Here is a 25,820-nt window from a genome sequence, read left to right on the forward strand (position 1 = left end):
GAAAAGGGACTGCAGCTGATCTCCACTGCATCTGCTGCTTCTGGTACATCGTCAGTTCCAGAAATGTTTGTGGAATTGAATATGCTGAAGTGGTGCTAGCGTCCAGATGCAGTCTAAGGTGCTGTCACCTTAAGGCAAGGAAGGACAAGGAGGCCCCAGAAATAGACCCTGAGACAAGGATTCACTTGCGAGCATTTCATTTGGGAGGTGGAAGAAAGAGACACCAAACACCAGTAGAGGACAAGGGAAGTGGGTGGAGAAAGGAAGGGTATCTTTTGGAGCCGGCTGTCAGTGTGACCAGCCAGAGCTTACCCCACTGGGGAAATTCCAGGAGCCTGTGTAGAACACACACTTGAGACAGGAGGGGGCTGGGACACATATATGACAAACCCCTTCAATCGCCAGGTATGCTCATTCTCCAGACCATTGCACCTCTTCTGTGAGTGGCATAGCAGACTCCAGCATGAAGAGAAAGCTCTTGGGCAAAATGCAGGTGCTGGCAGCTAGAAGTCAGACAAGTGTGCAGTGATGGTAACGACAAGGGCAGGAGGCCTCAAACCTACTGTGCATCAGAATCACCCAGAGGGCTTGTTAAAATACAGATCACAGGACCCTATGCCCATAGCTCGGCTCTCTGGGGAGAGACCAGAGAATTTACATTTCTAACAAGTTCCCAGGCAAGGTTGCTGCTGCTGGTCTAGACGCACACCTTGAAAATCACTGGGCTCGGGATGTGGGCAGGGCACCAACACATTTGGTACAGACTGGGATACTTGGGGTAAACCTAAAACCTAGGGTTGAGCAGAGCTTAAAGCTAAAGGAAACCAGAATGTCACCCCAAAATATCTCCTTAACATAAAAATTATTTTGAGCTGAAGGCAACTGAGAAGCAGCAGATGCAAGAAAGGCTCCCTGCCCTCCTCCAATGTGCCTAGAGTCAGGACATAAAATTTCAAATAATTCCTTGAATCTTAGAAGATTTTTGTTCCCTCCTCCCCTCTCTACCAGGAGGGACAAAAGTGAATCATTGGAGATGACTTTAGAGGCTAATCACCTAGAGATAGTGACAGGAGAATCTGTATAACAAATTTCACTAACTAGCCTGTAGCTACCATTAGTTTCCAATGTATTTACCTTGCTACAACTGCCACATTTCAACATTAAAACCACTTTCCTTTGTCTTGTCATTTCTCTACAAATTCATTGTTGTTTGTGGATGATACCATATAAGCCCGAGTTCTAAGCCACCTCTTTGAGTTACTCATGTCTATGAGTTTCTCTCATGTATGTATGAGGTATCCATTAATAAACCTCTGTTTGTTTTTCTCTTGTTAACCTATCCTTTGTTACATGATCCCCTGTCAGAAACTTAGAAGGGTATAAGGAAAGATCATTTTTCCTCTGAAACAGAAACAAAGCCAAAGAGGTAAGATATACTTTTGTTTGGACCTTCTATAGGAAAATCCTCCCACCTCACCCAAATCCTGTTCCCAGGAGTCACATACCTGTGGAGATGAGACCATGTACTAGGAACTCTCACACCTGCTGTGGCCAAGGTTAAGGCCTCTTACGACATCCTGAGGATACAGCCACCCCAGGAGTTCCATCAGGATCTTTTTGTCTGCGGGTGGCCAGGCAGGCACAGGTCCCAGTGGCAGAGTACAAACAAACAATTTTTCTGAAAGGATCCAGCTTTTGGCTTGAGAATCAAATCCAGCTGGTGACCAACTGAGTTCAGGAAGCTTCTTCTCTTGATATGACGTAGAGCTTGCCAGCAGCCGCTCTGCTCCCACTGCCAGGACAGTGGAAGGCAGTGCTGTGTCCCTTCCTGTCAAGCCTCAGAATCATTATGTAGTGACCTTGACATCCTCCTGCTCTGTTCTGGAAAAGGCAAATCTTTGAGAAGATACCCCCCCAATAATCTGTGTCACCTACACTCATTCAACATCTCTATGATAACCAGGAAAATAGCAGGCCTCCAGTCCTTTGGTGCTTGTTTACCTCAAGAGTACATACTGGCAGGGAACAGGGAATCCTAAGTAAAAACTGGTACTTATTTTACGATACTCAATTTCCAGTCGAAACCTACACTGTTGGTTTCACAACACAAAACCACTTGTGACCTCTTAAGAGATGAGAGCAAAAGGCAGGGAGGCAGAGATAACAAATTTATCCTTCACAGGAACAGAGGCGTCCTCGTTTATCTTTTACAGTGATCACCCCTAGCAAAGAACATGACAAAGCCACATCCCCATGCTTCCATTTTGAGACCTGGGTCACTGCCACAAAAGCCAGGGTGTTAAGCCTCAACCCACTGCATGTATCTGGACCCTTCCAGTTCAGGCCAGTCAGTAGGGAATGCTGAGGTCAACACCCCTTAGGAGGCACTGTAATTAGCTGCAGTCCAGAGCTGAACATTAAGGGAAAGAAAAGCTTCTCCCCCTTGCAAATCAGAACATTTTTTCCAGCTTTGCCAATGGGTTGCCAAGTGACTCAGCATTGGCCTGTGTGGGCACTATTATTGATGAGAAATCTTCTGCCTGGGTGATATACTGCATATAACACATGCCCAAAGAACAGTGCCAAGTCATACCCGAAAGAGCAGGTGAATTATTCACCTCCACTTCTAATGTAGGCAAATTCTGTCTTAATGCAGGGGCTACTCAGCATCAGAAAGACAAAGACCTAAGATCATCACAGACTTCCTTCTAAGATTCAAGGAATTATTAGGCAGAGCCTCTCCTTTCTTGTTGACTATTAAAAGGCAATCAAATCGAGGACAGCAGAGAAAAAGGGCAAGAAAAAAACAATTTTTCAAAAACAACCCCAGAGCAGAAAACTGCGTAAAAGACTTCAGCTCTCTGTTGTCTTTGTGAGTACTACGAGCTCCACCCAGAGGTCATTTCTAGAACTGCATGTTTGTTTAATTTGGAGAAAAGAAAATCTCCAGGGCCCGCCTGACTTGCCTTACAGAACTGCTGGAAATTCTTGGACAACATTCCCTCTTTCTTGTCTTTCACTAAAGGAACTGCTCTGAACTCTGAAATACAGGATAGACTCGAGAACCGGATAAGATCCAGTAAGACAATAGCTTTCTATCTTCACTCCTGGAAGGTTGAACCCCACTAAAAGACAACCCCAAGTATTCAAAGAATACAGCACGTCCTCAAAAAACATTATTTCATTCAACATCGTTTTGTTATAACGTTGATGAGATGCCATAGGAACTTAACTCTTGTTTATATCAATTAGCCTATGGTAAAAACTGGTCTCATTATACATCATTTCACTCAAAGTTGTAGAACCTATTGATGATATTAAGTGGGGGCTTACTGTACTTTTAAAAGAAACACTGAGGGCTCTCATGGAAATAAAACGGAAGATTGGAGAGCAACTTGGGGCGGGGGTGGGCAAACAAGAACATGGCTAATATTAAGACTGAGAATAATCCTCCTTCAAGAACCCATTGGCTACTTGCCTAGAAGTTCTAATCGTAAGGCCTCCACTCCCTTAATGCAACTCAGGAGATCTCCCCAAGACAATCACCCTCCATACTTCCAAAAGAACTGACTGCAGTCCCCAAAACATTCCCCTGGTATCCATCCATTCATAACAGCCACACACCCCTTGCCACTCCAACCCATCCTCCACACTGGCTGTGAGGAGTCAGGCTAGGATCAAGAGCCCCCCACCCCCACCCCCGCCGCCATGCACGGAGCTGTCAACTACCCAGTGGAAAACACATCCTGTTCCAGATATCACAAGATAGCCTGACAAATAAATGAGACCTTCAAAAAAACCCAAAAAACAATATGTTGGTGCTGAAACTTTCATCTAACATCTGGAAAGCTTCTCATCACAGCCTGCATGTTCCTGCCTTCATCAGCTTGCACCTTACATGACTTAAGACAACTCTGACAGATTCTGAAGATGGAAAAAATGAAACTTGCCCTTTGTCTTCTTCCAACAGCCCCTAACGCCTGCCATCCAATTCTTTCTTCACTGTAAATAGTGAACAGCCTTTTCCTGCCTATTGACAAAAATATCTATGGCAATGTTTATCCATCTCAGGAGTGTTAAAGCTCTTGAAAATGTCCTTGCTAAACTTCTGCATGTTCTCATTTGAACAAGGCTAAGTGTTCCCAGAATGTTGCCCTTTTTAATGGACTTTACTTTTTTAGAGCAGACTTAGGTTCACAGCAAAATTGAACACAAAGTTCAGAGATTTCCCATGTACCCTCTGCCCCCCACACCTGCATAGCCTCCCCCATCAACATCTGCATAAGAGCAATGCATTTCTTACAATTGATGAACCTACACTGACATGTCATCATCACCCAGAGTCCAGAGGTTACATTAGGATTCATAGGATGTTGTACATTCTAGGGGTTTAAACAAATGTATAATGACATGTATCCACCATTACAGTATCATAAGGAGTAGTTTTACCACCCTAAAAGTTCTCCCCCTTTGTTTCTTGAGCATAAGGCAAAAATATTTGTGCTCAGCATGACTCAATCTGACTCTAAGCAGTATTCCCTGGGCCTGCCTCGTGACAGTAATCACCAGGGAGACTGGTGATCACGAATCCTTAGACTGAGGTCTAAATAGAGCGTCCAGACACCCCAGGTGATTGCTATCACCAGGAAAGTCTCAAAAACACATCTCTAAAGGAGAGATGCTCCTAATTTCAGAGTCTCCCAGCTGCACAGCAGCATGTGTTAAGAATGTAGCAGGTGTTCCCTACGCACTTGAGCTCCAGTTCCATCAGAATACCTAGAATTCAAGATGGGTCCCATTCTTCACTTTCAACAGCATGGCTTCTAATACTTTTCCCACTCATTCCCTTGTCTTGTTGCACCATACCAGAACATTTTATAAGGCCTCGCAAGTGTCCACTTCTATTAGGAAATATTTTTCTATTCCTGCGGAATTGTCTACCACTGATCTGCAATTTACGTGCATGCTAGTTGGATCACTTATGCAAAATGATGGGTTAGAGAGCAAATCTACTAGGTTACAGGAAAGGATTTGCCTAAGGGCATTTGCACACATTATACACAGAACAGAAGGACACAGGGCCAATATGGGTTTGTCTCCTTTGTGCCTTGAGGGCTCTTCTGCCAGCTGCTCCCCAAGGCTCCCCACTGCTCTGCATTCTGCCACAGCCAATGATGGTTTATGGCAAAAATTCACTGGGCATCAAGCCATGTGTCTCTTACAGACAGCAGTTAGGAGATAAGGAAAGGCTGAATTACAAGGTGTTTGGAAATGCAGTTCAAAAAAGAAAAAGTCATCATATTTTCACCTGCTGGTGATGAAATCTATGTATTCATCCAAAATAGACACCTAACTTTGGCGTCATTCAGAGTCAATAGCTCACTCAATATAAAAATCAAGTACACCGGGTTGCACATGAAAATCTATTAAACCAAAAGTCAGGGTGTGGGGTTTTTGTTTTTTGGGTTTTTTTCATGAGAAAGAATCCTTACCTTTTCTTTGGCTCTCCTTTTGGTCCCTGTATCCATCCACTCATTTTCTTTCTCCAGCATGTCAATGAAGGCCCAGCGAACACCCTCAATCAATTCCTCCATCTACAAAACCAAACAAAAAATACCCAAAGAGGCAGGTCAAAAACCAAGATGCTTCGGACAAGGTTTTCTAGGCCATGAAAAATAGTTCAGTGCTAAACATGGTAGGAAAGAGGCTCCTTTCAGCCTGACTCCATGCTCTGGCAACATGACTTTTCCTAGGAAAAAACTCCCCCGCCCCTAGAAAATAACCATTTCTTTCCATCAGAAGAACTATTAGCCCATTCTTATCAAGGTGCAACTAATTTCAATAGTTTAATAAGGGTTTCAGAGCCCTGGCTGGTGTGGCTCAGTGGATTGAGCATCAGTCTGTGAACCAAAGGGACACTGGTTCGATTCCCAGTCAGGGCACACGCCTGGGTTGCAGGCCAGGTTGGGCCCCCACGAGGAGGGTGCGCAAGAGGCAACCACACATGGATGTTTCTCTCCCTCTCGTTCTCCTTCCCTTCCCCTCTATCTAAAAATAAATAAATAAAATATTTTTTAAAAATAAGGGTCTGAGAGACAGAAGCAAAGGCGTGGGCTGTGTATTTCAGACAGGTATTGCAGAATACAGTGAGTGACCAGTTGAAAGACATACTGTTAACAAAGAAACAGGCAAGGAGAACTAGCATCCGAAAATACACACCTCCAATATAAATTACACATGTCAGGACCCCAGTTCTTTCCAAAGTCAGTGCCACTGGTTACATCAAATGCTTGGCTGTTCTCTGTGGTTTCCCTACTCTCCTCTCCACTCCCTTGCAGCTCAGAAAAGTCTTATGCTATTTCAGATCTCAAATGGTAGATCTAAAGGGGGTGGTACAGAAAGGCTATCTTTTGAAAGACCTGTCCCAAGTGTTTCAACAGTGAGGCCACCCCTGTGTTCGTGGTATTCTTCCAGCAGTCATTTGTGCATCAGCAGAGAGGACTCAGGGTTGCGGGTAGACGCTAACACTTAACTTCAGAGGCTCACATGGAACAGTCTGGTGAGGCCGTGCCTGTTTATGGATGCAAACCTCTCGAAATTCCAGTCTCCTGAAGAGATGCTTCAGTTTTATTAATAGAAGACTCAAGAAAGGGTAAATACTGGGTTTAGCACCAGAATAAAAATTTTCATTTGACATTATGGGGTGGCGAATCCATTTTTAGAATTAATTCTAAAAGGAAAAAAGTTTAGATGTTCCCTTGATTCTAGAATAAATTGTCAGCACAAAGCTCAAAATAATTTTTTTCTGTTTAATAAGTTTTCAGCTATGTTTTCAGTTCAATAACAGTTGTAAGGAACCAGAGCTGTAAATCAGTGGGCTGGGTTCCATCGTATGTAAATAAGAACAAACAGCAGATGGAAAAGGATGGGGGGAATCTCACAGTTATTTCTTCCCAACTTCACCAAAACATTAAAAGAAGAGAAAATCTCAACTTCGGATCGGGACATTATAAAAACATGAAATGACAGAAGAGCAAAGACCTTTTAAAATTGTTGAGTCACTGGTTCTCAATCTTGTCTGCACACTGGGATCTTTGGGGATAGCTTTACCCATTCCTGAGGCCTGAGCATCAGGGTGCTGATGGCGTTGGTCTGGGTGCACCCTGGGTATCCAGAGATTTAAATGCTCTTAGGTGATTGTACAGACAGGGTAGAGACCCACTGTTCTAGGGGAAGCCATTTATTTTACAGATAAGGAAATAAAAGTCAAGAGAATCCACAACGTGTTCCAGCTCTTACAGCTAGGGAGGGTCAGAGCCAGGACCCCACCACAGCGCTAAATGATAGTCATGAGCTCAGAGCTCCTGGGAACAACAGAGGCGTCCCTAACAAATCAGAAGAAAATGCTAGGGAAGTGGAAGGGAACCAACAGAGAGGCGCAGAAGTGAACATTTCAAACAGAAAAACTACACAAGGAGGGTGTTAAAACAACAAGGAAATCTTTTGCCTGTGCAGTCACCAGCACCCCTGTGTCATCATGACCTAATGCAGCGATACACATCATCCCGTCCTTTACCTTCACAGAAAGAGGTATCTTCCTGAACCAGGGAGGGGCCATCAGGATGCAAAGACGTGGGTACACTGATTTGAGAGGGATTCAGTGACCAAATCAATGGAACCAGGTGATTAATTTGTATGTGGAGAGGTGACGAAAGTGGGGAATCAGATTAATTCCCAGGCTTCGGGTGTGGGCAACTACATGGATCCCACTGCAATTTTCTAAGACTGGGAATGTTGCAAGGGAAAGGGCTGGGGACAGAAGGCAGACATCGGTGGGATGAAGAAGACATGGGGAAGTGGAGACAGCAAGTCTGGGAAGAAAGCAAAGACACAGTAGAAGAGGATGTAGGGTTAAGAGAGGGGTCTGAGGGTTTGGGGTTTGGGTTGTGTGGGTATGTTTATTGCTGCTGTACAATGCTGCTGTTGCCTCTGTTCTGGTCGTTGACCATATGAGGAATTTGGAAACTCAACAGTAAGAAAACAAACAGCCTGATTTTAAAATGGGCCGAAGACACCTCACCAAAAAAGGCATACAGACGAGAAATAGCCTATGGAAAGATGTTCCACATCGTATGTCATCAGGAAAATGCAAGGTAAAACAACGAGATACCAGAACACACCTATTAGAAGGGCCAAAATCCACAACACTGACCAACACCAAATGCTGATGAGCATGTAAAGCAACCAGAACTCTCAGTCATGAGAGTACAAATGGTACAGACACTTTAGAAAACATTTTGACGACTTTTTACAAAACTAAACATACTCTTAACCATATGATCCAGTAATTGCGCTCCCTGGTATTTACCCAAAGGAGTTGAAAACTTATGTCCGCACAAACGCCTGCACATGGATGTTTATAGCAGCTTTATTCATAATTACCAAAAGTTGGGAACAACCAAGATGTCCTTCAGTAGGTTATTAAATGGATAAATAAACTGTGGTTCATCCATATAATGGAATATTACTCAGTACCAAAATTAAATGAGCTATCGCATCCTAAGAAAACATGAGGGAACCATAAGTACATATTACTAAGTGAAAAAAAGCAATCTGATGAGGCTACATAGTGTATGATTCCACATATATGACATTCTGGGAAAGGCAAAACTATGAAGAGAATAAAAAGATGAGTGGTTCCCATGGGTGAGACTGGGGACAAGATGAATACGCAGAGCAGAGAGGAATTTTAAGGTAGTAAAAATACTCTGCATGATATTGTAATGATGGATATGTGTCATTAGACTTTTTCCAAACTCATATAGTGTACAATGCCAACAGTGAACCCTAAGGTACTCTATGGACTTTGGGTGATTATGATGTACTGATGTAGGTTCATCTTGGGTAAACCAATGTACCACTTTGTTAAGTGATATTGATAATGATGGATACTGCATGTGTGCAGACGCAGGGTGTATGAGAGATGCCTGTACATTCCTCTCAATGTTGTTGTAAATCTAAAACACTAAAAAGTATTGTTTTAAAAATGATAACAGCCCTGGCTGGTGTAGCTCAGTGGATTGACTGCCAGCCTGCGAACCAGAGGGTCGCTGGTTCGATTCCCAGTCAGGGCACATGCCTACAGGCCAGGTCCCCAGTTGGGCGTGCATGAGAGGTAAGCACACATTGATGTTTCTCTCCGTCTCTTTCTCCCTCCCTTCCTCTCTCTAAAAATAAATAAAATCTTAAAAAAAAATGAAAGCAAGTTACTGATAGAAAGGATCCAGTGAGGAAGAAAACACTGAAAACATGGGAGCAAGAGAAGACATAAATGGTCCATGAGAGAGCACAAGGGGACAGTAACCAAAGAATACAGTTGACCCTTGAACAACACAGGTTTGAACAGAGAGGGTCCACAAATATGCGAATGCTTGAACACAATGCAGGTTTGAACTCTGGGGGGGGATCCACTTATATGTGGATTTGAAATGCCATTCCTGGGCATTATAATGACTATTAAATTAATTAACATTTTAAGCATTTTGAATGCCATATGCAGCTTCGTTCTTCCTCCTTTCCTTCTCACTTCACCACCTGTGTTTTTTCTAAATCCATGCCTTGGTAACTCAGTATCTTTGTGGCCCTCACAGATATCAAAAGCCAAGTAGTAGTCACTTCCATTTGCTTTCGCAAGAGCCTCCTCTCAGGTGCCAGCATTCCTTGCCCCACTCCCCACCGCAGGTTCTCATTTTTGTCGGTTTTGCAGCCTTCACAGACTTATATAACATTTCTGTGAAATGGTGCCGAACTAGCCCAGCAGACTTGAAGAACAAGGAAAATCCTGAAGGTGACTGATGTCATCAGTAGTTGGCATGTCAATGCAAATAAGAGAAAAAATGATTTTAGCATGCTGGAACTACAAAGATAAATCACTGAACACTTCTGATTTTTATCTTTGGACTACTCTATAGTATCACATAATAACATGGCCTTCAGTCAGCTCATGTTCCCCAAGGCAGCAAAAGCCTGCTATAATTTTAAAATAAATAAGAGAGAAATCTTGACCTAATGCCCCAACCAGGCAACATATAACATTAATAGAAATGACTTAAAGTAGAAGTCATAGGGTGAAGTTATCCATAGAAAATATTTATTGAGTCAAAAGTCAAAATACAACATATAAAACTTAACTCCAGGGTTATTATGATAAAACCTGCCACATTCAGGATAAGGGTCCTCCAGGCAAAGCAGCAATTTGTTAGGCATCTATTTATTTCAGATTTGATGGATCTACAACATGAAAATATAGTTCATCCAATTGCTCAATGGGCAGTTGTTAGTTCTGACCCCAAGCAGTGTTATTTAAAAGTCGGTTCCCCTTCTCATTCCCTGCACGCCACGATTTTTCCCATAGTGTTCTACATCAGACACCAGACATTGCTGAATCACACATGCCTACGCACGCAACCATTACACTTCCACCAAAGGTTTTTTTGTAATGAGAGTCTCCTATCTTAAATTGTTTCACCTGTTGTTTCTCTTGTGCCCTCTCCTTGCCCCTTCTCCCATCACATGGACATAGGAATTTTGTGTTTTTTATAAGATGGTTCAATTAATGCATTTGAAGGGACATATGCCAATACCGGCATGCCTTGTTTTATTGCGTTTCACTCCATTGTGCTTCACAGTTCTCCATCTTTATCAACGTCGTGCCAGACCCGCCCCCACCAGCAAATAAGATTGCTACTTTCTGAAGGCTCGGGTGACAATTAGCATTTTTAGCAATAAAGTATTTTTAATTAATGTATGTAACATTGTTTTTTTTAGATATAATACTATTGCACACTTAATAGACTACAGTACAGTGTAAAGCTTTGTCTCTGGCAACAAAGACACCCTACAATGGCCAAATCAGATCCTACCTCACAGAATCCCAAACAATTAAACCCACACTTGCAGTCCCTTCTCTGAGTTCCCGTTAGGCTTATAATCAGAATTTAGGTGTGTGTTCAATTGCTATTTATATTTACTTGGTTTGTCCAACAGGCTCTGTAAGCTCTGAGAACAGGAATCATGATTTACATCAAATGAAATCATGGAGACATAAGCAAACTAAAAAGTGTTGAAGGGGATCAGAATTTGCCACCCCAAAATATGCCTCTTCGGCATGAGGATTATTGTAGGCTGATTACTGTTAAGAAACAGCAGACATAGGAAAAGCTCTAAAACTGAGCAGTTACCTTTCTGTAAGAGACATTTATATTTATAAGGGAAATGATTTGTCACGGTGTCTCCCTCTCTGTGCCAGAAGAGGATGACTCAATCTCTGGAAACAAGATCTTATCACTGGAGTAGGCATAACAACCTATTCTCATTTACTTTGCTTTCCCTGATCACCTCCCATAACTGGCTGTCCTCCCTCCTCAATATATCTTTTGTCTGTAGCTGGGGATGGTATTTAAGGTGCTGTCTTGGGCCATTTCAAGGAGTTACTCAGTTTTCCTGGGTCTCTTCCATGTATACAGGAGGTAGACATGTTATTAAATTTGTTTGTTTTTTTTTTTCTGTTAGTCCTTTTTTAGTGCAGAGGATACTCAGCCAAGAACTTAAAAAGGGTAGAGTGAAAATTAATTTTTCCTCCCCTACAATGCTCTGTAAACTTAAAGGGGTTAGTTTTATAATTTCACATCTCACATATTTTTCACATGATGATTTCATCTCTCACATAATACATATAGCGGATGCTCAATAAATACAAGTTGATTTATGCTTTTCAAAACCTCCAGTGCATATCTAGCAAAGAAGTGAAAGTGAGTCAAATATTGTGTATATATGCTGAGGTATAACAGTTATGCCAGCAGTTATTTCAAATATAAACTGTAGTGGCAATCAAAGGACTCAGTAAATTAGCCCCATCCATTCCAAGATTGGTGATTACAGCATGGTACAGAACAGACGGCTAAGAATGGTTTACATACGTGTTAATATATCTGGTAGAAATAATTATAGGCTGAAAGAGTTCTTTAAAAAAAAGAAAAAGAAAAATCTTCAAGGTCGAGTGTGTGCAGTAGTCTTAAAATAATGTAATTTTAATGAAATTCTTAAAGACAATGTTGAATAGATTTTTCCCATTTAATTTAGAAACTATAAGAAATATCTTAATAAAACATAAGATTAAAAATTCTCCAGTATCTCCATTGGTCTAGATCAGGGCAATGTTCCTTAAGTTGCAGCCACTTGATTAGCACATGTGAACTGAAGATCATTACCATTAATTTATGTGATCAACCCTGAAGAAACAGACTGCAATCTGAGGGAAATCCCTAAAAGTTTTCTGTCTGGAAATTTACTAGAAAAATAGACATTAAATCAATCAATGCACCAAGTAATACTAAATATTCATTGTCTCATTATTTATACTGTAACTACTTATTAAAATGGGTTTGAATTGATTCCTGATAAAGATATAAAAATGGCATTAAAATAAGAAGCAAAGAAGAGACCCATATTGGGTCTTGGGAGAAGTGGTAAGGCCAGAAAAACTAAGGATAGTCAGAAAATGCTGAGGTTTCTGGCAGCCAAGCGAGCTAATAAAACAATTCATACCAGTTTGTCAGGATTAACAAACTTGCATAGCTATTAATCATGTTGGCAAAAGAAAAAAAAAGAATATCAAGCTATTTGAGCCCCAGACATGCTATAAAGCATGTTAGTTTGGTGGTACAAAAGTTCAGCATGTCCTTTTGTCAGAAAGCGTAACTGGGGTGGAGGCAATAAGGACTAAAATCCTATTTACTGCCCTGGCCGGGTGGCTCAGTTGGTTGGAGCATCATCCCATACCCCAAAAGGTTGTGGGTTCGATTCTCAGTCACAGCACATACCTGGGTTGCGGGTTCAAGAATCCCCAGTCGGGGCACATACTGGAGGCAATAGTGCTCTCTCTCTCTCTCATTCTCTGTCTCTCTCTCTCTTCTCTCCCAGGTCAATAAATATATCCTTGGGTAAGGATATGTTATTTTATTTTTAAAAATATTTCATTTACTTATTTTTAGAGAGAGGGGAGGAAGAGAAACATCAATGTGTGGTTGCCTCTCACACATCCCCACACTGAGGACCTGGCCCACAACCCAGGCATGTGCCCTGACTGGGAATCGAACCAGTGACCCTTTGGTTCACAGGCCAGTGCTCAAGCCACTGAGCCACACCAGCCAGGGTGGATAAGGATATTTAAAAATCTTATTTAGTAGATATGAACAGATAAACTGTGTTCTAATTTTGTAACTCACCTTTCCCTGTTTCCCACTTTGCATCTCTGAGAGGGAATGAAACAGAGACCAGAATAATGTTTAGAAGTCAACCAGTCTTCTAATGATGTAGCCTTTGCCTGTGAGCAAATTTCCCCAGCAAAATAATTCAGCCTGGTCACTTCCAAAAGTCAGCTCTGGTGGAAGGCATAAATGCTTCCTTCCAGTGAGTGAATTTCCAGTACAGGGTCTTTGCAGCCCACAGATCTGGTCAGATATGCACGACAAGACTATAGCCAATAATGTGACAAAGGCAACACTGTCCAATATTATCCAGAGATGTAGACAACAAACAAGAAAGGTGGGCCAAATATGTAACCATGTGGCAGCACACTTAAGAACAAGGGCAGGAGTGGTGTCCACACTTATTTCAAGAGAATTCCCAATGAGATATCGAAACTATTTGTTGTGCTGGATGTCATTTTGTCAAAGGTTGCTTAAAGAGAGCTGTCAGAATTGGGGTCTGATGACATTCTTGTAACAAGATTTAGTCCCTAGAGAGTTGTGAAACCAGGATCTGTTAGAGAAATTACATTTGGCTCCTTGAGTAGTTTTATGAGGCTCTCCTAGGAGTCAGATTTAGCATTAAATGATAGAGCAGGTTGTGGGATATGGCCAGGGCACTAGCATTAAAAGGATCTTTACCCCAACTGAAAGCTACTACACAGGGCATGTACGGAGGACTAGAAACAGCAAAAACCCCAGGCACCTTCCTCACTCTCACTCTTTCTAAGAGAAATTAGAAAGAGGAGATCTCAGTGCAGGAGAGTGGCCACAGTGGATGCCAGGACTTTGATAATATGAATTCTCTCCTTATGATTCGTCTCAGGCATGACACAGAAATAACAGTAGCTAACAATCACTGGGCGCTTACTATGTACCAGCCAGTGTGCAAAGCCTTCTACATAGATTAGCTCACTCAGTCCTCACCACGAACCAATGAGGTAGGTGCCGTAGTCCCCTTTATCCGTGGTTGCCCTTTCTGTGGTTTCAGCTGCCCGTGGTCAACCATGGTCCAAAAGTATTAAACGGAAAATGCCAGAAACAAATAATTCATAAGTTTTAACTTGTGTACTGTTCTAAGTAGCGGGATGAAATCTTGCGCTGCCCCACCCAGGGGGTGAATCACCCCTTTGTCCAGCGGACTCACAATGTCTATGCTTCCCACCCATTAGTCACTTCGTAGCTGTCTTGGTTACGAGATCAGTTATGAGAGAAAGAGAGACAGACAGACAGATGCACAATGACCATATTCATGTAACTTTTATTACAGTATATTGCTATAATTGTTCTATGTTATTATGAGTTATTGTTACTCTCTTGATTTAAAAATTAAACTTACCATAGGTATGTGTATACAGGCATATGTCATTTTATTGTGCTTTTCTTTACTGTGCTTCACAAATGTTGCATTTTTTACAAATTGAAGTTCAACACCCTCCACCAGCATAAAGATTACAACTCTCTTTATTGTGGTGGTCTGCAACTGAACCCGCAACGTCACCAAGGTGTATAGAAAAAACCACAGATAACATAGGGTTCGGTACTATCCATGGTTCCAGGCATCCACTGGGGGCCCTGAAATGTAGTCCCTACAGATAAAGGGAGACTGCTGCTTTCATATCCCTATCTGTGACTCACTGCCATGATGGTTTAAATTCTATACCCCTGCCTTTATCCCTTTGCTGTGTGGCTTTGCAGTTCCTTTCACTAAAAATGCAGAGTCTATTTTGCTACACTCTCAGTCTGCACTGGCACCGGGGCTTGCTTTAGTTAACAGAATGCAGATATGATATTATGCCAATGCTGAGCCTGGGCCTCAAGAGGCCGCACACGGGTTTCTGCTTGCTCACTTGCACCTGTGCCATCGCTATGAGAACATGCCCAGGCTAGCCAGGCTGAAGGAAGTAAAACACCTGGAGCAGAGCCGAGTCATCCAGATCACCTCTGCTGAAGCCAACCTAGGCCAGCCAACCCCCAGACATCCAAGAAGCCCAGCCAAAATAAGTAGAGTTGCCCTTGCAAACACCAACTGACTCCAGGTGTATCAGCCATAATTGCTTATTGTTGAAGCCCACTGAGGTTTTCAGACTGATCATTATGCAGCACTGCTTTAGCAGCAGAGACTCATGTACCATTTATAAACAGGAAGACAGAGGCACAAAGAGGTTAACTAACTTGCCCAGATTAATAGAAGTAGAGCTGGGATATAAGATGCTAATGCAACTTTGCAGAAAACCAGATGTAATTTCTAGGTAAGGTCAATATTTTATAACTATATTTTTTAAAAAGCTCTTTAAAACTCAAACCATTTTGGTTAGCCTTAATTCACACAGGTCTTCAGCAAAGACCCAGAGAAACTGATCTTGACAATGTAGCTGTTATTACTGACCAGACAAACAGAAACACAGGCCCTTGGTAGCCAGAGAGAACATCCTTTGCATGACTTGTGTAGACTGGCTATACTGAGACCAACCCTCGTGAGTGGCAGCCTCTGCAAGGAACCAAGAACCCCTCCATATAAGCGCATTGCTATACTGCACGACGCTGACTTTCTTGTGACTTCTGCCACCAACACTAGAGTTACATCTCATTTACTCAACTACTGAGAGAAACAGTGATGGGGGAATTGGAGAACTTGAATATTAATGGCAGTACATCGATTCAATTATCTTGGCTCACTAATGAGGTAAACTCCTAGTGTATGGAGGTTGCAAGTTCAAACTCCACCACTGCAATTGGACCCATGTGGGTACTTAAGTCCTCAGCACCAGCTGCAGCAGTATGGGGTGGGAGGAGAAACCTGTTCTTGGGATAAGAATTACTACAAGAGTTGCTCACGCAGAGCAGCTCAGAAAACTGGAAGATACTGCAGGTCATCTATTTCATTACTTGGGAACATGAACAATATCTTTACCATAAAGAGAAAAAAGAATAAGCTACTAGGGTACAGGAGAAATTAGTGAATTGTTTTATACAGCAAAGAAAGTTTTAATTCTTCACTCAACACAGTCTGTATCTGAAGTGTAATTAAGAAATTTGTTCTTCATTAACTAGATAAACCCTCTGTATACAGAATATTTTAATGGATAATAAGAGACCAGTGACTTTAGCTTTGATTTGAGGGTTGAAAAAGACCCTCTCCTTGACTGAACTTCAGTCGGGTTCCTGTAAGCCCTCTTCTTCACTAGGCCTTGACCTTGGCCCCCATCCTGCCCTTGCCAGGCTTGCACAGCCTCATTTTGTCAAGAATCCTGATTAAGTCAGCTTAGACAGAATCCTCCACCCTGGACATCTGAGCAGCCTCCCTTTCTGGTCAAGTTCCTCATCCCCCACCCTTAATACATGAGCACTCTGGCCTGCCTTCAGCAAAAGTCCCCTGACCCTTGATGTCTCCTCTTGGTAATTTTCCATCCACTGATCCCCTTAGTCTGCTTGTTGGTTACAAATCCCCAGCTGTTGAACCCGATCTCTCCCCTACTGTGAAAGTCTTCACACCTTCTCCAACAGTCCTGAAAAAAGTCTTCCTTACTATTTTAACAAGTATTGCAATATTTGTTTTTTCTTAAACAGGCATCACCCTATAACAAAATCACAGAAAATTTGAAGGAGCAACAAAAAATGCCTATTTGTCAGAATTGACTACTTATGAATAAACATAAGTAGTTTGGGACACAGTGTCTATAATGAAATAAAATAATATGGTTTGTTAACTTAGCTCACACAAAAGTTTAAATGGAACTCCAATTTTACTGAATTTTCTAGAAATGACAGTAAAAGAAAGATTTTTTCTTTGTCTTTCTTTTCTTTTCTTTCTTTCTTTTCTTTTCTTTTTTTTTTTTTTTTTTGCTTCAACACTTAATAGAAAATTGTTCTTGGATGTATGTGTTCACATTTCTGCCTTAGTAACTAAAGAATGGCAAACATTTTTAAAAGGCTTTAATGAAAAATGTTACAGAGCCTTGGGTCACCATGCCAAACATCAAGGAACACTCCTCAGAGTGATGTAATGTAGAAAATACTGGAATTAGAGCTCACTGTGTTGACTGAACCAAAGATATACCTCAAAAGTTGCTCTTAGATGAATTTTCTGATAATCAACTTATTTCATACTGTTTCCCTCTTTCTCCTGAAAATTACGTGAACCCAAAAATGCAATGTGCACTGGTTGAATTTGAATTAAGATTTCAACTGTTATTTGTCTTTAAAATATTGAAGTACTAGGTGCAAAATCTTTTCCAACTGTTTCCTTTCAATAAAATGCTAATAAATAGAAAGTGTGTATCTTTTATTTTTATAGTATCTTAATATATGAATAAATAATTTCCTGGTATGGGTGAAATAATTATTTAAAAAGCCACTAAGTCTCCTAATTATGACAGGTGTTTTCATTCCAGTTGTAAAAATGGTGAAAATTCGAGTGTTTTTTACAGAGAAGCAAGGGAATAAAGCACTAGCTTAAAACTAGATCATCTGGGCCTGAAACCTACCTAAACCATTTTCAAGCTGTATGATCTTGGGGAATTTACTCTCTGAGCCTCAGTTTCCCCATCCAGCAAATGGGGGCAGTAATAGGAGTTATAGGTCCAATGTTAGGATTAAATGAATTAACACATTGAAAGCACTTAGAAGAGTGCCAGACATTCCGTTAAACCTCAGTAAAAGCTACTTCGTTATCGTCACCAGATTTTAAAAACATTACATCCTGCCCATCACACTCAAACCAGGCCCATGGTCATTCCTTTCCCTCCTTTCCCATCCATCACTGGGATCTTCACCTGCCCTCCGTGAATATGGCTCTCTAACTGGGGGCACTTATTCATATACTACAGATATAAATTATCATTAATAAAAATGGAAGAGAAAAATAACGAGTAATAACTTTAGACATCCCCCATACACACAAGCATACCCCTAATCCTCTCTCCTGTCACGCAGGTCATAAGTATATAGATCCCAGCGTGTTACCAGGGACTGGAGCATCATCTCTATGTATAGTGACAATGCAGCATGAACACTCTAAGGATCCCCACTTTCATACCCTGGGTATAACTTTCCACAAAAACAGCCTGTTAAATATTCAGCTAATATGCTGTATTTTAAAATTATGCATGACCTTCTACTAAATAACATAAAAAATTAAAGACATTCTCTGACATAAGAGGTCCTGATTCTGGGTTCTGAAGATTAGAGAGAGAATGTTTGCGTTTAAAGGCACAAAATGGTATTTCCCCAGGACATATTTAGTTTGCTTTCCAAAGTATTGACCAAGATTTAAAATGTGGGAGATTCCACATAAAAATCCATATTTCTGACTTAAAAAAAAACCAACAACAACTCCAGAAACCTAGCAACCCTCGATGTAGACAGCCTGGGCTGCACCGTGGATTTCACATTCATTCCTGTCCACCACTACTGTGTTCCAGACACCAAGGCCCACAGACAATTACCACTGCTCACTGCACTTGCCCTGGCTTTCGCTGATACCCAACTAGCTTTACTCCTGTAAATTATTTAATGTTCCTCACTGACTGTGAGGGTATTTGAGCTTGGAACCCCTAGCTTTCATCTTGACTGAGTTCCCTGCACCTCCCAGGCACTGAACATCTTTAACCTGCAGATTTCACTCCACCCAGTCCCAGAGCCGAGAGCCAAGCCTCCGAGGTGCTCCGTCAGAGTAGGGTCTGGAGGTTCACCCCTCCAAGCTGGTGTGCCAGGGAACCTGAGACATCCTCACCAAGAAGCAGCTTGACTCCCACCCCCACCCCATTCCCAGGCCCAGAAGCCCTGTGTTGTTTGAGTATTTCCCTTCTGATATTACAGCCCTCCGTGAAAGCCAGCTGGCCAGGAACCAACGAGCCCACCTTCCAGCCCTGGCTACTAGTATCTGCTCACCCAGAGGAGTGATCTCTGAACTCAAGAGATTCCCCCTTCAATTCTTCAGATGGTCCCTGTTCAGTCTGGTAACCACATGTCCAATATGACAGCCACACATGGTAACTGAAGTGTGGCTAATCCAAACTGAGACATGCTCTAAGTATAAAATACACATGGGGTTTCAAAAACTTAGTATGAAATAAAGTCTATAACTGTAACATTAATAACTTCTGGATTAATTACTCATTGTAATGATGTTTTGGATTACTTGGTTAAACAACATGTATTATTAAAATTAATTTCACCCATTTCCTTTTAGTTTGTTTTTAATGAAGTTACTAGAAAATGCAGAATTACACATGTGGCTCATATTCGAGTTCTACTGAATAGCACTACTTGATGTGACAAAGACAGCCACTGTCTAAAGAATTCTGCGACTCCCTATTCTCCCTCCCCTGGCCTGTCCCTCAGGGACAAGTAAGGCTTGCAGCCAGTCCCACATGGGTTAAGGCCATGTCCCACTATCTGAGAGGCAGGAGACTGTTCCCTATTACCTCTTTAGGTGGCTTCCTGTTGAAGGATTCTCCTTTTTCTACATGTTATCCTCCCCATTTCTAATGAAATTTGTAAAACCCCCATAGTTACGTGTCAGTGAACTTGCATACAGGAAGTCATAAGGAAATACCATGGAATCATGTGCTTTCCTCAGTCAAAAGGAAGAGAACACTGCTAGCTTGGGGGTGTGAGATGCTTTCTCTCTACACAGGAAGCCTCAAAGTGAAATGTTCTCTCCCAAACTCTATGACAAAGGGTCATAGTGAGAGGCAACCAGAGGCAACCTTGCCATTTGCCATTAAGAGGCTGTAGAAACAGAAATACTGGGAAACAGAAAGTCCCTTGGAGGAACCTAGATACCAAATTTCAGAGGAAATCTAAATAGTTCAGGACAGAAGGAAAAAAAAAAAAAAAGCAAGAAGCCTGGAGGCCCTCTCACAGGGTTTAGGCAAAATCCATTTAAACCAATCTGAATCAGGGACAGTTTCAATGATCTGAAAACTGAAGCCGTTACTTGTACTCATGCAATAGGCTTTTGCTAAATGAAGTAGTGCTGCCCAACTCAGCAGCCTGCCCTGTTCCAGGAATCACCAGGGCAGGGTTTCTCAGTGGTGATGGTAATTGCTTGTAAACGAATGAATCAAAGGCCTTGTTCCTTCCTCCAAGTGTGATCCCTGGACTAGCAACATCAGCTTCGCATGGAAGCTTGTTATGCAAATTCTTGGGTCCTACTCCAGACTCAAGTGAAAAGATCCTTGTTAAAACGCAACAAGATCCTTGTGTGATTCTTGTACACATTAAAGTCTGAGAAGTACCTGAAGTTTAACCTTCTGACTGTGCTCATTTGCTTAACAACAGATTGTTGTAAATAAAACAAGGGTAGCCTTCCTTCTGAGGTAGAGTCTCTGAAATTTGTCCCACTGGAGATCTTTCTGTTTTTCTTTGGGCTCTAGCTAATAATGCAAAATATGTTTTCATGTAAATCAGTGGTTCCAGGTAGTTCTTGGATGGGAGCCCTGTAGCAGGGTATAAAAAGCCAGCTATTTCTCTTATAAATTTCCAATGTAAGTACTCCCTGAGGCAAATAGCTTCAGATTAAGGGATGCAAATGATTTCAGGTAAAATAGGTGAGTATCGATGCAACTATCACACAATTTCCATGTCCCATGTACATCAAAATAATGGGGGGGAAATGCCAAAATCAACTTTGTTTTCAAATGTTACACCCTGACACATAAAAAAGGGACTTTCACACCAAAACTGAGAAAAACAAATTAATCCACATACCTTTCATATTACTTAAAATTCTTCTACTGCCAAAAAAGTCCTGCTATATAAAAAACACCCCCATTATCCCTTAATTGTTTTTATATCCTTCCAAGAGGTTATGTTACCACAGTGATTAGCTGGTAAATCTCAGTCCATTTACTCCAACCAAGAAGTGAAAGAAAACACACAGTGGGAATAGTGAATATTTTGAAATAAGACATTCTTCAGTGGAATTATTTGCAAGAAGGGGACATTCAGGTTCAAATATAAAGTCTCAAACTTGGCTTAGTCCTCCAAAGTATCAAAAGACAGCAATAATTCAGGAAAGTATTTGGATTTATGGCATTCTAAAGCCAGCTTCAGCACATAATACATACTTATGTATTATGTACAGACACATGACACCAACCAGTTGGTGTTATTACGTAGCAGTACGTAAAACCAACCATGTGAATTATATAACTGACTTTTGTATTCTTCGCCTTTAAATTAAAACTGGAACTGCGTTATGACCCAGCAATTCCATTGCTGGGAATATACCCTAAGAATGGCTTTATTCAATTTATAATAGGGATTTATTTATCCCTAAAACAGAGAAGTTACCCTTTTGTGAGAGAAATGAACATTTGCAATGGGAATCTCCATTGTAACAGTCTCTCTCTCTCTCCCTCTCTCTCTCTCTCTCTCTCTCTCTGTACAGGAAGAGAAGGATGGCTAAATCTCTAGAAACGCTTGATCAATGGAGAAGGCAGGACTGAAATCTGCACAACAACCTTTCCATTGCTTACTGTGCCTTTCCTGGTCACCTCCCATAATTGCCCCTCCCACCCCAACATCTTCTTTTGTCTTTACCTGGGGATAGTATTTAAGGTGGTGGCTTGGGCTATTTCAAGGAATTACTCAACCTTCCTGGGTCTCTCCCATGTACACAGGAGATATACATTTTACTAAACTTGTTTGTTTTCCTCTTGTTAATCTGTCTTTGATTGCAGGGGATCTTAGCCAAGAACCTAGCAGGATGGAAGTAGAATTATATTTTTCTCCCCTATATTAGTTAATCATGCCTAGGTACTTTGCTTCATGCCATTTGTAAAATATAATTCTTCATAAAGAGTGCACACCAAAGAAAAAGCCTGGCTAAATCCAAATTTCTAATTCAAAATACACACCCTCCTCCAATGCAGCTGAAACAGATGAAGAAAAAAACACTGCCAAGGTAAGGAAATGGGGACAACTGTAATTGAACAGAAATAAAAATAAACAATTAAGAAGGAAATTCATGACCTTCAAACCCACCGAGACCTTTACTGCCCCTAGGCAGCCATACTCTATCGCCTCAGCTTCCTCATTCTCCCACTCCCCTCCACAACTTGTTCACACCTTCTCCCCTCCTGTCCAACCTTCATCCCTGACCTCTGTCCTGAACTCAAGATTCATATACCCTACGGCCTCCTTGACATCTCCAGCCGGAAGTCTGATAACATCTCAACTTTGACATGGTCAGAACTAAACTCCTGATCTTCTCTTCCAGACCTGGCCTTTGTACAGTATTCCCCGTATCAGTTAACAACTCCATACTCCCATTTAATCAGACTCAAAGCTCTTACTCTAGCATCTGTCATTCAATCCACCAGCAACTGATTCTCCACTTCTGAATGTAGTCGGAATCCACCCCGTTCTCACAACTTCTACTGCTACCACCTGGTTTAAGACACCATCCTCTTTGGCCTGGTCCTTCTAATAGTCTCCTAATTGCTCCCTGCTTCTATCCTTGACACCCTATGGTCTCTTCTCAACAAAACAGCCAGGGTGATCTCTCAGCATAAGTGAGGTCACATCAGGCCTCTGCTCAAAAGCCTGCATTACATCCCCACTTTACTCAGGGTAAAAGCCGACATCCTTACGATGGCCTACAGGCCTTAGAAAATGTCACCGTCCCTATCACTGCTCTGACCTCAGGGCGTACTTCTCTCATCCTCGTTCATCCCACTCCACCCTTGTGGGCCTCCCTGCTATTCCTGGAGCACTCCAGGCACACCCCTGCCTTATGGCTTTTGCTGTCCCTTCTGCCTAGAACACTCTTCCCCCAGATAGCTGCCATGTCTAATCTTCTCACTTTCTTTAAATCTCTGGCCAAAGTCATCTTCACAGTGAGGCTTTCCTTGACCGTCTTATTTAATACTACAGCCCACTCCCCACATCCACACCTTGCAGCATGCATGATTCTTCTTTACCCCGATCTCCTTTCTTTTTTCTAGAGTCCTTATCATTTTCCAACACACTTGTTAATTTATGCATCATGTTTTCTATTGTCTGTGCCTCCCCATCTGGATGTCAACTCAGTGAGGTGAGGGATCTTTGTCTCTTTTGTTGTCTCGTGTATCCCATGGCCTAGAACAGTGTCTAGCATGTAACAGGTGTTCAACAAATATTCGTTGAGTAAATGAATGAAACTAAACCTCAGCTCTTATCACATGTATCTAGCTGGGCCAAATAGCCAGGAACCAAGGTGCCTGGAAGTTCATTACACTGTTCTTTCCACTTTCATATGTTTAGAAATTCCCAAAATAAAAGGGTTTAAGATTATGAAAAAACATATACACAAAGTGTTTTCTGTGAGAGAAGTGTCATACTCCTTTAGTTTTTAGAAAACAGCAAAAGAAGAGAAGGAAAAAACCTGCGTCTTATTTCTATTTCTAAGCCACTTAATAACTATTGAATATATTACAAATCATTTCTTTTCTGGGTCTCCAGCTTCCTCATCTCTAAAACAGAGGCCTGACTGGAAAACTTCTCTCTTTTGTAATTACAACAGCTCAAATAGCCAATCAAAAAATTATCTAGTCCCCTTTTTTCCTAAGCATGGACTTCACATATTTAATTTCTATAGCAGAAATTCTGACTGTGGCATGATTTCATGTTTTTCTCACTTCTAAATTTCCTTAATTTTCAGGACTACATTCTGCGTTTGAGTTTTCAGTTAACATGAAACGGAGAGTGGCCTGTGGACCACATCCATGTCAGAACCCGTTAGCCGCCTTGGTTTTAGGTCGGGGAGCAGCACTTACCATCTCCTTCTTATCCTCCTGGAAGTGCATGTCCACAAACATTTTTCCAGCAACATAAGGGAGGGCACTTTCAATGAAGTTTACACATTTGTCCCACTGAGGCAACAGAGTTGTGGTCCCCTGGATTACCTGTAGGAGATCATTGATCCAAATTTAGTTTCACTTGGATAAAACCTATGATGGAAACAAATTCAATAACCTGTAGAAAACAGTCTGTGAAACATCGCACACGCCGACCCACATACATGTGTCTGATAGTAAAGCCAAAGATGTAATCAGATGAAAAACATTCTGCTTGTCCCCAGTTATATTTAAAAGTAAATGAAAACCTTTTGGCAGTAGAAAATAATGTATTTCTCCTTTCCTTCCACTTTTCCCCAGTAAACAAAGGATTTAGGCAATAGCATAGCTTTTCTGCAGTTTACAGGGATGTAAGGGGACGCTGTCCAAATGGCCGGCTAGTGCTTAATATCTACTGAGCACTGAAGTTACACCAAGGAAGGTCTGGAGTCGATCGGTGGTCAAAGTTCCTGCCCAGCGAGGGTCTCCCTGCTCTGGGTAGTACGCTCACAAGGCAGGCCAGGAGCACACGGCCCACGTGAACAACCCAGGGAGCCTATTTACATTGTGCTACAAAGAACACACTGGTAACGAAGTAAAAACCAGATGTAAATGTTTCTCTCATCGGTTCCAATTAAATCATCGTAAGAAAACATTTTCAAACGAGTAAAGAGGTTCCCAAGCAGGACCTGCAAGGTTCAAAGATTTACTCTTGGGGATGAAAGCAGAGAAATAAATATTATGTAGCTGCACTGAGAGGTTGGGAGTTCAGAGCACTCAAAATGCCGAAGTGAAGGCCGTCAGTGAGGAAGGCAGGCCCTGAGCGTGGTGGCTGGAGGTGTCCCTTGAACAGTGTTAGACCCAGGTTGTTGCAACAGGGCGAAGGGGATGAACAATTAAGTTCATCTATTCTTCCTCTACTCTCCGGTAACACAACCCCTCTCAGAGATAAGGAATGAATCTGTTTTTAAAGCCTCTAGAGAAAGAGGCCCTATAACTTTCTTGTGCAAGTCAATATTATATTTAGCACTTCACATCCAAAAAACATCCCCTGGTACCTAACCTCAAAATGTTCACACTCTACTTCTTACACCTCTCTGTCTGATTATCTTCACAGTGGGGATGAAAAGCAACTGCGAACCGTATTTTATGTGAACCATGGGGGATGGATATGTGTGTATGTGTGTGTATGCGCATGCATAGGAGTTCATATATATATAAATATATATGTAAGATGTACTTGTTTTTGTAGCTTAACCCTTTGATATGACCTCAATATGTATAGTTGCTTTCTGCTATTCTATATAAAACTCATGACTTTATATAGTGACTTTAAAAGGCCAAAATGTATTCAAAATAACTGTGTTACTACTCAAGAATAATGATCCACTAAGAATTTCTGTACTTACCAGTATCTGTAGTAACAAAAACATTTGTTAAATGAACTCATAGCTTATAAAATTCATCACTCAATTTCAAGCTTAGAGAAGAATAAAGCATTGTTTAAAATCACTAAATTCTTAAAATGTTAATTTTGTTTAAAAAAGCCACAAAATCCTGAAGTCCTCTAGTGGTGGGAGAATTATTCAGACAAAAGCTTCTGAAACAAAGACAAGCCTTAAAGCCTCTGTAAGATTAGGATAAGAGTGGGAGAGAAGCAAAGATCAAAGCGCCAGCTGAGGGAGGG

General features: G+C 41.5%; 1 protein-coding gene across 2 annotated transcripts in view; it reads right to left on the reverse strand.

The window, feature by feature from the left end:
• PHEX (phosphate regulating endopeptidase X-linked) overlaps positions 1 to 25,820 on the reverse strand; it is a 169,103-nt gene that overhangs the window by 82,202 nt on the left and 61,081 nt on the right. For both annotated transcript variants that reach the window (XM_024569898.2, XM_045203239.2), the window contains exons 11-12: positions 24,074 to 24,202; positions 5,493 to 5,594 (exon numbers count right to left, since the gene is read on the reverse strand). In XM_024569898.2, coding sequence (XP_024425666.2) covers positions 5,493 to 5,594; positions 24,074 to 24,202 — 231 coding nt within the window. The remainder of the gene's footprint in view (positions 1 to 5,492; positions 5,595 to 24,073; positions 24,203 to 25,820) is intronic.

This window comes from Desmodus rotundus, chromosome X, assembly GCF_022682495.2.
Source record: "Desmodus rotundus isolate HL8 chromosome X, HLdesRot8A.1, whole genome shotgun sequence".
Taxonomy (NCBI): Eukaryota; Metazoa; Chordata; class Mammalia; order Chiroptera; family Phyllostomidae; genus Desmodus; species Desmodus rotundus.